This window comes from Malaya genurostris, chromosome 3 (genome assembly GCF_030247185.1).
Source record: "Malaya genurostris strain Urasoe2022 chromosome 3, Malgen_1.1, whole genome shotgun sequence".
Classification (NCBI taxonomy): domain Eukaryota; kingdom Metazoa; phylum Arthropoda; class Insecta; order Diptera; family Culicidae; genus Malaya; species Malaya genurostris.
The window spans coordinates 116,229,578-116,242,520 of record NC_080572.1 but is presented as its reverse complement, the minus strand read 5'-3'; the positions used below and the strand labels follow the sequence as shown (position 1 = coordinate 116,242,520).

The window sequence follows — 12,943 nt, the reverse complement described above, 5'->3', positions numbered from 1 at the left end:
TAATGTTGTTGTTCCGTAATCGTTCCATTCAGGTGATAGCCGCTTGATGCTGCGTGTGAATCGCTTTTACATATTGTTTTGTTTTCATCAGGAAACGTGTTGGCCACCAATTTTTCAGTAGGGCCACCGTTCATTTTTCACCGGGCATAGAAACCTCAATTTTTTCAGATTTACAGACCCTGTCTGCAGATATTTGAAATTTTTACCTGGCATCTCTGGCTAGGGATGTCGGAAATTTTGAATTACTCGATTATTCAATAATCGAGTAAAATTTTGAAACTATTCGATTATTACTATGGGATTTTTTTAATTATTCGATTAGCTCAATAATCGAATATTAGTTTTAAGCTATTCGATTAAATATTACTCGATTATCTGGGTTATTAATCGATTACTCGATTAATCGATCAATATTACGACATCCCTGTCTCTGGCTGTAAGTGAGCTGTCAGAGAGCCTAATGGAGAAGAAAAGCATACACGCTTAAAAATAGTTACTCAAAAATGAGTAAGATCTCACTCATCTACAGAAAAAGTGGAACAACTCTAATTTAGAGTAACTCCGAAGTTACTCAAATTTGAGTTCTTCCACTGGAAACGATATTTGGGTAAAATCTACTCATTTACTGAGTAATACTTTATTTGTACATGTACCAAAAATAGAGTAACTATCACTCAAATTTTGAGTGAAATTTTATTTCACATATACCAAATTTGCAAAAAAATTTCTCCTTTTCTGAGTGTATTGTATTAAAATATTAAGTAATTGAACTCAATACTATATCAAGTGGTGATTGCTTGGAGTAGTGTGTTAATCGCAAATTAACATACATGTCAGTTATGCTCAGGCACCAATAATACACTTATTCCTCATAAATGACATTTGAACATATTCGGTTTCATTCTAAAGCACAACACGGAGTTTATCATTCCGGTTTTTGCAGACACAACACCGTTTGTGTTGAGCGACTCACCCTCGAAATACGCGATCTCGCTAACAAAATATACAACCTGTTGCTACAAATGGTTATTACAACCTTTAGACTGATCTTGCGAATAGTAACAAAAAAACGAGCTATTGCGTTAAACTCAAATTTAGAGTAGGAGTTACTCAATATCATTGATGATAACTACTCAATTTTTGACGTTTCCATGTATCATTTGAAAATGAGTAACTAGTACTCAAACTTTGAGTAACTTTTTCTAAGCGTGTACACATCGACTGATTAAGCCAAATGCCTGCTAGGCCGCCATGCTTTCGTGACCATCATCTTTTCCGCAAAGACGAAAACAACGAAGAAGTATATAAGTTCGTTGTTGCTAAATATCTGTGATATTCAGCTGTGAAAGTTGATTTTTTTATGTTTGATTATAAATGTGATATCGTTATGAAACGTGCGCTGCCAAATTGTAATACTGACTTTCACAATCAATGAAGTGTTGTATTTTATTTCATTTTGTTTACTTTGCTCTCACTGACTTGCTAGCTTTGATGGCCCCGAAGGACTGAGATGTTGGTTACGATAGCACTAGCTGGAGCGCCTTATTGTTGCCACCGGGCTGGATTAAGCCGATTAGGCATCGTCCTTGGCAAGACTGTGTGCGGTCTTAGACGTCCTTACAGTGAGTCAAAGAAAAAATAGACTTCGTTCTTTCGAAACAAGTCCAGTTGCGCTGTCATTAGATAACTGGCTAAGGCCACAATTGGCCCATCTCGCCAGAAATAGAATTCTAAGCCATGTTTTGTTCTAATGTTTACTTGCTTCGATACCGGTGCCATACTTAATTTCGTGTGAAAATTACAAACAATAAAAAACCTTGAACCAAATTTCTTTACGAGGATGTAAACAGTCCTGAATTATTAAAAATATTGAAGTTTGCTGTAACGATAACGATAACCTTATGTCCAAAATTCCTATAATATTTGAACACAATCGGGGTTTTGTGTATAATGTGGATGGTATGTATGAAAGAATTGAAATCAAACTCATAATTAAAAATCGATTTTTAGACTATTTCAAACTACGAACTTCCCATCGTCTGGTTTGTAATTTGATTGGGGTGCCGGTTTCTAAACCTCGCGATGCGCGCACTTTTGGACTTCCAGCAATACTTTCGCCATTGGAATTGAAATTAGCTATAGAAAACGGGATAGGCGTTCTCGTGGACAAAACAGTTTCATTTCGACGATCTCCCACAGACACAGAGAAAACAAAATTTCAACAACTTGTAGAACAACAAACTACGGAGTTAAAACTGCCACTTGTTGAAAAACGATTGGATGACTTCAGAAAACATTTACCTCAAATAATCAAAGGAAAAAGAAAAAAATTATTAGAAAAGGGTATCAAAGAGTCAGGTAAGATTAATCATACAAATTTATGCCGTTTTCGTTTTTCACATTACAACACTAGTGTATCTTTTTTCGACCCGAACCAGTGTAAGAAACAATAGTACTATTAGATTATGATAATGATTTGTTACAATTGTAGAAATAAATATTACTTCCGAGAGTCTACTGATTGAAGAGCGACGAAAAATAGAAACGATGAAAATTGATGGATTATTACAGATTCCCTCTGAGTGTCCATTGGCGAAAGGTAAGTGGAAACGGAAATTCAAAATTTCATAGTTCTATTATACAGTTGATTTAATTGCAGAGTTTTCCACCGTTGAACTAAAGCTAGAAGATGGCGACAAATTGAAATATCAAATATTTAAAGATTTGTGGACAAAACAAAACGTGTTTATTTCAGGTGGAGATGCTTTCGGGTGCGATTTTCTGCTCTATCCCGGTGATCCACTTTACTATCACGCATCTCACATGGTTTATATTTTATCCGATCCGACGATGAAGTTGGACGTAAAATATCTTATCCGGTGCTGTCGTTTGTCCGTAGTTGTTAATAAGATTTGTATTTTTGCATACGAAAATGATAACGGGGAGATAAAATACCAAACAATGGATTGGGATGGTAATGCAGGAAACGAAAACTATGCAACATGACATTTGTGCAAGAGAAACTACATTCTTTCAATCCAATTTTCACGCACTTTTTTAAACTATTGTTTTATTTACTCTATAAATATTCTTGCAAGTCAACTAACTCTTTTCATTTTCGTGATTGTTTTCCTTCCTTCTGGCTTTACCCAATAAAATAGCATTTTTAAATAACTTACAGTAAAGCTCAATTGCAGAGGGGGTATCGTCATTACCAGGAACGGGGTATGTTATTAAGTTTGGATTGCAATTCGTATCAACAATTCCGACAGTAGGAATTGACATTTTAGCTGAATCTTTAACAGCTGGATGCATATCAAGAACAGTATTCAAAGTATTAATGAAAATACACAAATCTGGAAGTCTAGTGACAGCTCCAAACTGTACCTTAGAGTTGGTGAAAATTCCACTTCTCCAAAACCTTGTATGCGAATATTCACCACATTCAATCGCTGTTTTATCTACCATGTGGCCATTCTGAGGACTGCGATTGATAAACAGTATGATGCCGTCTCGGTATGCAACATGAGCAGTTATGTTTAATGCAAGTCGTAAATATTCAGCAGTTTTGTCTAGATCCAAAATACAGTGCCCCAATCTACTTCCATATAAGTAACCTTTCATGTTATCATGCAGAGTTCCTTCTTTATGTCCTAAATGAACTTTTGCTATGAAGAGATCCTCCACGGTGAACAGACGATGGACTCCGAAATAATCTGGATGATTGAGGACATTTTTCTCTAAAACGGTTTTTAAATATTGATAAAGAAATAAATAAATAAATATATATATATATATATATATATATATATATATATATATATATATATATATATATATATATATATATATATATATATATATATATATATATATATATATATATATATATTTATAAACCTTATTAGGTTTTTTATCGTGACGACACAAATGAACAAGTATTCATCCTTGACAGTTCAGCGGTACTGTTTACAAACAAGCTTAAACAAAAATCGAAGAGCACATCTAAAACAATCATCTTTACACTTTGCAACTAGTCACTTTTATTTAATAAATATCAAAAACGAACCGTATTCAATCGTGAACAAATGTTTTAAAATTTTATTTAGGCGATACGGACCATAAATGGTCTGATCCAATTTGTCAATAAACAAACAAAAGAAATTTCTGTTTACAAACAGTACTGCTGAACTGTCAAAATGTGTTCATCCGATTGAGGTTAGCAGTGACGGTAAAAAACCTAATATACCTTTATCTGAAGCGGGCTCTGTCTGCTCAGGTAACGCAACTGTTGAAAGTAATCGAATGGAACCTGAAGAGAAGAGCTTTGTGACAGTAAATAACAAAACAAAGTGCTATAAATACCTAGATTGAACCGATACTTGAGCACTTTTAACAGCATCTTTTAACTATTATGCTTCAAGATTTTTAATACACAGATATATATATCCCCAAAGTTTCTAAGTCAAATCACACTTCATCGGAATTTACCACTGTTCTCGTTCTGAATTCTGAGTCTGACACCAGAGATGCCAGGTAAAAATTTCAAATATCTGCAGACAGGGATGTCGTAATATTGATCGATTAATCGAGTAATCGATTAATAACCCAGATAATCGAGTAATATTCAATCGAATAGCTTAAAACTAATATTCGATTATTGAGCTAATCGAATAATTAAAAAATCCCTTAGTAATAATCGAATGAATAATCGAGTAATCGATTAATAACCCAGATAATCGAATAAATTTCAATCGATTAGTTTCAAAATTTTACTCGATTATTGAATAATCGAGTAATTCGAAATTTCCGACATCCCTATCTGCAGACAGGATCTGTAAATCTGAAAAAAAATCTGCAGTCAGCAAGTATGTCCCGCATACGCATGGCTGCCAGACGGCTGACTAAACGCTGCCAGCTGGAAAAATATAGCTGGCAGACATTCTGGTGACCGGCTGCCTCACCGCTGCCAGGAATACAACTCAAACGATACAACCGTATCCACCAGGATTTTTCCACATTGAAATCTTTGACATTTTCAGCGAAGGTGAGAAGATGAATACGCTCGGCTAACTTGGATACAGGCGTGTTTTGTCAATTTGGATTTGACAACCGTAACTGAATCAATTTTGGTAGCCTTCTGGTGGCCATGGCTGCCCAGGTAGCCAAAACGCTATGCGGGGTCTTGCTGGCAGCAATTTCTCTACACGCTTAAAAATAGTTACTCAAAAATGAGTAAGATCTCACTCATCTACAGAAAAAGTGGAACAACTCTAATTTAGAGTAACTCCGAAGTTACTCAAATTTGAGTTCTTCCACTGGAAACGATATTTGGGTAAAATCTACTCATTTACTGAGTAATACTTTATTTGTACATGTACCAAAAATAGAGTAACTATCACTCAAATTTTGAGTGAAATTTTATTTCACATATACCAAATTTGCAAAACATTGCTCATTTTCTGAGTGTATTGTATTAAAATATTAGGTAATTGAACTCAATGCTATATCAAGTGGTGAAAGCAAATTTGCTCAGGCACCAATCATACACTTATTCCTCATAAATGACATTTGAGCATATTCGGTTTCATTCTAAAGCACAACACGGAGTTTATCATTCCGGTTTTTGCAGACACAACACCGTTTGTGTTGAGTGACTCACCCTCGAAATACGCGATCTCACTAACAAAATATACAACCTGTTGCTACAAATGGTTATTACAACTTTTAGACTGATCTTGCGAATAGTAACAAAAAAAACGAGTTATTGCGTTAAACTCAAATTTAGAGTAGGAGTTACTCAATATCATTGATGATAACTACTCAATTTTTGACGTTTCCATGTATCATTTGAAAATGAGTAACTAATACTCAAACTTTGAGTAACTTTTTCTAAGCGTGTATAAAGTATGACACGCAAAACTGACTTGGCGAGCAAAACAAAAAAAAAGGTCGCGGAAATTTCAAAAGTCTGTAAATATAGACGAAAGTCTGCGAGAATTTCAAAAGTCTGCAAAAGTCTGCGAGAATTTCAAAAGTCTGTAAAACTCTGCACAACAAACAATGTCTGCAGCACTATACCTCAAATCTGCAGATTCACAGACAAATCTGCAGACCTGGCATCTCTGTCTGACACAGCGTTATCAGGTTGCCAGATTTGTCAGACACAGATTTTTGAAAACATAACATGGCAACTCTGGTCTGAAATTATTTTCTTACACTATCAGAAAAACTTACCCTATTATTAGCGGCCCTTACACGATCATTAAAAGTGTCATTACTAAGTAATGACACTTCTGCTCAAACGCTCGCCATTACTGCATTACTGTACATCATTACTTTTAGCATAACACGTTCTTTATTAATGATGAGTATTTGTAACTACTCCAGCAATAGCAATAGCAATATGTTTGATTTTCGTTTAGCTGAAAATAAATTTGGTTTGCCATTGAAACGTTACACACTTAGAAAATTTCGCTGAATTCGGTAATTTTTTACCGAATTTTCAACAGCTGAACGTTTGTAATCAGTTCGGTAATTGAATTGATTACCGATCGTTCGGTAATTGCTGAACTGTCAAACAACTACCGTAAACTGTAAACCAAATGGATCTAACTGATTGTTCGGTAATTTTTTGTTTTTTTTTTATTTTCCTTTGGTTAAAATTCTTTTATTTACGGATTTTAGAAATCTACACATATTCACAAAAACGAATGAAGAAAATTCGAACCTGCTATGGTTTTATTCCACGAAAAAAGGGTCAAATGTTCCGGCTGACCGGAATTATGAGCACCTTCCAAAACACTGCACAATCCGTCGAGTCCACCAGAAATTGCCCTTGAACGATTTGTGTAGGCAGCAAGTGGATAAGTCATACATTATTATTTACTGCCTATGAGGAAACAAAAAGTTTTTAGTGGTTCTAATGTTTTAAAAACTTTAGCACCTGTATCTCAATCCATTCGATGAACTCTACAAGATTTCGATTCGATTAATAAAAATACACTTACTGAAAATTTGATCAACTGTTTGACAGTTAGTTTTCACGACAATCAGTATTTACAGAAGTTCGGTTATTGGAAGATTATTTTACCATACGGACGGTATGGGTTTTACCGTACTCGGCGACTATTCAGATTTACCGTATGAATTGTATATCTATTTACCGAACTCTGTAGTGAAAACTGATCGTCTGGCAAAAATTTGCATAATTTTTGTAAAATGATGTTCATATACCGAAATATCGGTAATTTCTATTGATTGCCGAAAGTTTTTGTCAAAAAATTACCGAACAACGGAATTGAATCTTAGTGTGTAAGGTTAATGAATTATTAACAATTTAAATCGACACTTTGTCATTTTTTCGCGTATAGTTCTAAAGATATTCAGCACTTTCACAAAAAATAAGAAGAAGAAAACAATAAATACCGTTCGACAGTGTCTGGTGTTATTGTGCTAAAACAATACGAACAGTGAACGAATGTTTAGTGTGGTGCCGTGAACCGGTCCTGTGTGCGTCTTAATTCTCAGAGGTCGTTGTAACCACCTCTTGGCCTCAGCGAGTTGGTACGGATCATTAGCTAAGTATTATATGTTTTCCCTTCGTGTCCCTTTATTGTCCACTTATATTTTGACTCCTCTTATAATTTGCGCGGAACCTCAACCGCGCTATGGCAAGTCCATTAGATACTCCCCTGCCCCCGAAGATATAATGGAAACAGATTCTAAATCTGCTCCAAATAGTAAGACTCACCGGGTTAAACAGTATCCTGAAGAGCCTTCACCCTCGGCCGACCTTTATGTGGTTTATTTCCGTACCATATTTTAATATTTTGAAAATCTCTAAAGACTTGGCGTCAAAATACACAACTGTGAAATTTATCTCAAAAATTCGTCTCGATAAGCTCAGGTCAGTCTGAAACATGCTAATGAGATCGCTCGAAACGATCACTTTACGCGGGACTACCGCGTTTACATACCAGCTCGCGAAGTCGAGATAGACGGAGTGATCACGGATCCAAGTCTGACATGCGAGGACATTCTCAAACATGGGGTCGGATGTTTTAAAGATGCCCTGCTTAAAAATGTCAAGATACTGGACTGCAAACGTTTGCATTCAGTATCGATCGCCGCGACAAAGTCTTATCCTCACTCAGACTTGTATCGGGTGACCTTCTCCGGCTCGGCTTTGCCGAAATTCGTTCTCCTGGACAGGATTCGTCTGCCTGTACGACTTTTCGTACCACGGGTCATGAACTGCACTAGTTGTCAACAACTAGGACACACAGCTTCTCATTGTGGAAATCGGCCCGGTTCGAGGATATCTCTTGAAGGCCCTCCAAAAGTAACAGCAGAAGGAAGTGTTGGTAAAAAAATCATAAAGACAAAGCCAAAAGCTCCTAGTTCCGGAGACCTGAAATCTGAGAAAGAATATCCAACACTTCTGGGGACACCCAAACCCCCAAAAGTCCCCAAGGAGCCAGAAAACACATCAAGTGCTGGACTTGTAAAATTCATTGACATTGTGGACTTTATATTTTCCGTCTTCAACATTTCTGACCCCCTAAAAGGCATTTTGATGAATTTCCTACCAAAAGTTAAAATGTTTTTGATGCAGCTGACTGCAAAATGGCCCCTCCTCTCAGCAATCGTTTTCTTCAAAGGCTAATTTTTCGAACGAGGTCATGGATTCGATCACTGTTTTACAGTGGAACTGTAGAAGTATCATCCCGAAAATAGATCCTTTTAAATATCTAGTAAATAATCTGAAATGTGACGCATTTGCATTGTGCGAAACTTGGTTAACTTCTGATGTATCACTGAACTTCCATGATTTCAACATTATTCGATTGGATCGAGATAATCTCTACGAAGTACTTTTAGGGATCAAAAAGTGCAATTCTTTCTATCGAATTACCCTCCCCTCGATACTAGGTATTGAAATTGTCGCATGTCATGTCACAATTAAAGGCAAGGACCTTTGTATTGTTTCCATCTACATTACCCCAAGAGCACGGATTCCTGCACCACCAGCAAGACCAAATTTCGGCAAAGTGCGCTGGATTTATCCCTTTGCTCGACATCGCTACGGCTGGATTGCAAGTGGAAGGTGATCCCTGATCCCCATGGTATCGATCATCAACCTATCGTAATTTCAATCGCCAGCGGATTAAGACCATCGGAAACAATCAATGTTTCATATGACCTCATACGAAATATTGATTGGAAATGTTACGCAATATCGATGTCTGAGAAACTAGGAACAACACGAAAACTTCCTCCGGATGAAGAATATACGTTTATGGCTGGCTTGATTCTCGACACTGCGATTCAAGCTCAGACGAAACGTCTACCCGGCGCGAATACTAACATTCGTCCTCCCAACCAGTGGTGGGACAAAGAGTGCTCATCACTGAACGCGGAAAGATCTTTAGCATTCAAAAAGTTCAGAAAATATGGAACACCTGATAATTATCGAAACTACGCGACGCTACACACTTAAATTTTATAGCTGAGTCTCGGCAAAAATATGCCGAGATTCGCACAGCCGGGTAATCAGCAATCATCTCGGCAAAAATAAAATTACTGAGCGTCTCGGCACCCTCAAATTTGACAAACGTCAAATATTGCCGAAATCGTCAGCATAAGATTTACTGTTTGCTCAGTGAAACGTTTACTGAATATTCGGCAATCCAATAAAACGAAAAAATGAAAAAATAAATTACCGAATCATCAGTAATTAAAAATCTACTCGATTAATTTTGTTTATGATTTCTCGACATTATAAACACGCCATTTAAGATCAAAAATTCATTTTATTAACATTTAAAGGAGGCTTACAAATTTGTTGCCAGCATGTAGCATACAAAAAAAGGCGGGTGAGTAATGTCAGAGACATAACTGGATGTCGTGAATACGAAAAAACTGACACGCTCCCATCACTTTTCCGAATATCAGTTAGTTGATTGATTGTATGAATTGTGCAAGCTTTCCTCTTTTTCACTAATAGAATTTGAAGCGATACACCTACATTAAAGTACAGATTAGTTACATTAAACAGCTACTATTCTACAACTGTATATTCCAAACTTGAAACAATTCCTTTTTAATTTGCTAATATAGGAAGCTAGGTACGACAAATTTGTAGTTTATTTTTATTGAAGCTATGAAGTTCGAAGATATCTGATTCTTCTCGAAATTTCAGTACGAGACAATTGCAATGGCCTGGTCTGAAATGTATCTACGATCTTCGGTATGCAAGAGTGATTCTAATAATAATAATGATAGTAATAATAATAATACAGATTAACCTGTATATATGGCAACCCTGTTTCGCATGGCATATTTTCACACGACCCCATACTAGTATAAAGATGTTTTCAACATCATCACTTTCGCTTTCGCATTGCCGTTCGTAATTGAATGTGTTAGTGACGGTACAAATCTGTTTTTCTACCTGTTTTCGGAGCCATCGTTCTGACGGTGTCTCGTACGTACAGAGTAGCTGCTTTAACTTAAATGACGCTATTTCTCACATAACATTTCCTTTTATACGTGCTAGTGGTAGCACGGTAGGACGTCCCCTTTGTTAGAATTCCTTTCCTATACGCAGAACGGGAAACAGTGAAACGATATAAAAGAGAGAGTTAGCAGAGCGGCAGCCAGTAATACTGAATGGGTCGTCGAGCTGCTAACAGCATGTTGTGGAGGAACAATTAAGGGCAAGGTAAAGTCCCGCTCAAACCGTGCTGGTCTGAAGTGCCCAGTTGGCGGCAGAATCCATCGTTTGCCTCGGAAGGGGAACTACGCCGAGCGTGTCAGTGCTGGTGCATCGGTCTATCTAGCGGCAGTGATGGAGTACTTGGTTGCCGAAGTGTTGGAGTTGACCGGTAACGCTGCCCATGACAACGAAAACGAAAATCATCCCTCGCCATCTGCAGCTGGCCATCCGTTGAAAACCCCGTCCTTTTCAGGATGACCACATCACTGTTATAAAGAAATATTTAGAATTGCTTCAAGTTTAGCCAGTTCTGATACGCCTGGAAAGTAGAATGCGCAAATCAAGTGGAAACATTTGTTCTAACAATTTTTGTTTTCGGCCGCATACTAAAGTAATCGCGACAAAAATACATATTGATCTGTGGCAAATCTGTTTCGCACGGCATATTTGTAAACTAGTATAAAGATGTGTTCAAAATCATCACTTTCGCTTTCGCATTGCCGTTCGTAATTCAATGTGTTAGTGACGGTGCAAATTATTTTAACTCCCATCTTGATGAATCTTTTGGTAGGAAATATTGAGATCTGAGATGGTTCTCGTGTGTGTCTTGTTTCGGCAATGGGCCTTGCTGGACTTTTTGGCTGCCTTTTTCGGTGTCATTGTGCATTCATATCGGGAAACAATGAGACGACAGGTCCTCGATGTTGCTGTCGTGTGTCTTGTAATCTTGTTTCGGGAAGAGTTGCTCAGCAAATGATAGGAAAAGTGAACCATTCAACTTTTATATGGATGCTCTTGTATAGATACAGACATCTCGCGTTCTGATTGGCTGGTGCTGTCATGGGTTAAATCAAACAGGTTTTTCAATAGTGTACTATTGAAAAACTTCAATATTGTTGTGATACACGTTCAAGTTGAAGATTTTCGATTCTATTGGTAGTTAGATTATATAAATCCTTCTACAGATCACTGAGCTATGAGCTTTCAAAATACGAGAAAGGCAAACGCGCCATATGAATTATCCTCTTTGATACTCGTTTATACCAAACATTTCAGAAAAGTTTAATTGTGAACTATTTAAAAATATGTCACACAACTGAAAGTTTTATCATAAAATTGTGATCATATTTCCGATGGCATGTAGCAAGAATTATGTTGATTCGTTAGATATAACAGGAGATATTCACGATCAAAAACTTATCACTCTCTCAGAGGGTAAATTTTGAAAAGGCGCCCCATAGTAAAGTAAGTCGTATTCACGACAAAATTAAAAAAAAATTGTCGAAAGGCTCGCATTTGATACTGAATACTGTAAAAACCATGCAAAGAGTTTTAAATGCAGACAGTATTTCCGGTCCTATGGGAATTATTACATCTCTCCAAACTAATGAGCAGTCTCTATCGACAAATTCCTCAGACATCACTACCATCAGCGGCGTTTCCGGATGCCTTGAGTCGAACTGGAAATATGAAATAAAAATATATATATATATATTGATTTCTGGTTTACAAAAATTTTCAATATTTAATGATGCATATACGGTATTGTTCAAATAAACTTACTTTGATCCATTGAATTATTCCATGCATTGGGATATTTTTTCGCTATCCCCCAAAGTTTTGTCTCAAGGTCGCTTTGAGCCCCGAGTTAGGTGTTTTCCCTTATAATCGCGTGTGCTCTGATAAAGTCGTTTTTTACAAAGCGAAACATTCAAGCTATTTATTACTTGCAAGTGGTTTCACACTTCTTCGAAGATTATCCATTTTTTCACTAGAGAATTTTATTAGAAAATAATCGCGCAATGCGAAGCGAAAATGTTACGCGGCAATAAATGACAGCTGTTGTGCTGAATCTCGGCAACAGCTAGCGCATATTCCGAAATCTCGGCAAACGTCTCTGCTGATGTCGGCATATCTGTTGTTTACTGATAAATTCAGCAAGCAATTATGCCAAATTTCGGCAAAGTGAAGCATTTTACCGAAATATCAGAGAATGCATTTAACGAAGTTCAGAAAAATGCGTATTGATTACTGACCAATCAGCAAATTTACGTGTTGCTGATCAGTTTCGGCATTTTATTATGCTGAGCTCAAGAAATGGTTTCAAGTGTGTAGATAAGCAAATGAAGAACTTAGTTAAAGCAAAGAAACTAGATTACTGGCGACGGTTTGTAGACGGATTAACAAAAGAAACATCGATGAGCACTCTTTGGAACACATCCC

The 12,943-nt window shown here is 36.8% G+C and overlaps 2 protein-coding genes across 5 annotated transcripts; one reads left to right on the top strand and one right to left on the bottom strand.

The window, feature by feature from the left end:
- Positions 1-1,221: 1,221 nt before the first annotated feature.
- LOC131437006 (uncharacterized) lies at positions 1,222-3,006 on the top strand. Of its 2 annotated transcripts, XM_058606032.1 has the most exons (5): positions 1,222-1,409; positions 1,487-1,959; positions 2,011-2,358; positions 2,492-2,599; positions 2,660-3,006. In XM_058606032.1, exons 2-5 carry the CDS (start codon positions 1,902-1,904, stop codon positions 3,004-3,006), a joined length of 861 nt encoding a protein of 286 aa, XP_058462015.1. In that variant the 5' UTR covers positions 1,222-1,409; positions 1,487-1,901. The 2 variants fall into 2 exon arrangements, with proteins under 2 accessions (XP_058462015.1, XP_058462016.1); XM_058606033.1 differs by having other exon boundaries at positions 1,222-1,959.
- A 22-nt stretch (positions 3,007-3,028) lies between these two features.
- On the bottom strand, positions 3,029-4,528 carry LOC131437007 (small ribosomal subunit protein uS2m). Of its 3 annotated transcripts, XM_058606037.1 has the most exons (4): positions 4,366-4,528; positions 4,250-4,312; positions 3,388-3,740; positions 3,172-3,305 (listed from the first exon to the last, which is right to left on the bottom strand). In XM_058606037.1, exons 1-4 carry the CDS (start codon positions 4,400-4,402, stop codon positions 3,234-3,236), a joined length of 525 nt encoding a protein of 174 aa, XP_058462020.1. In that variant the 5' UTR covers positions 4,403-4,528; the 3' UTR covers positions 3,172-3,233. The 3 variants fall into 3 exon arrangements, with proteins under 3 accessions (XP_058462018.1, XP_058462019.1, XP_058462020.1); XM_058606035.1 differs by having other exon boundaries at positions 3,029-3,740; XM_058606036.1 differs by lacking the exon at positions 4,250-4,312 and having other exon boundaries at positions 3,029-3,740.
- Between the last annotated feature and the right edge of the window lie 8,415 nt (positions 4,529-12,943).

Excerpts from the sequence above, each read along its gene's own strand:
- LOC131437006 (XM_058606032.1), top strand. The coding sequence starts at position 1,902 with ATGTCCAAAATTCCTATAATATTTGAACACAATCGGGGTTTTGTGTAT. Across the intron at positions 2,359-2,491 it reads AAAGGGTATCAAAGAGTCAG|AAATAAATATTACTTCCGAG; the intron begins GTAAGATTAATC and ends TTACAATTGTAG. Across the intron at positions 2,600-2,659 it reads TGAGTGTCCATTGGCGAAAG|AGTTTTCCACCGTTGAACTA; the intron begins GTAAGTGGAAAC and ends ATTTAATTGCAG.
- LOC131437007 (XM_058606035.1), bottom strand. The coding sequence starts at position 4,402 with ATGCTGTTAAAAGTGCTCAAGTATCGGTTCAATCTAG. Across the intron at positions 4,313-4,365 it reads CAAGTATCGGTTCAATCTAG|GTTCCATTCGATTACTTTCA; the intron begins GTATTTATAGCA and ends TCTTCTCTTCAG. Across the intron at positions 3,741-4,249 it reads AGAGCCCGCTTCAGATAAAG|AGAAAAATGTCCTCAATCAT; the intron begins GTATATTAGGTT and ends AAACCGTTTTAG.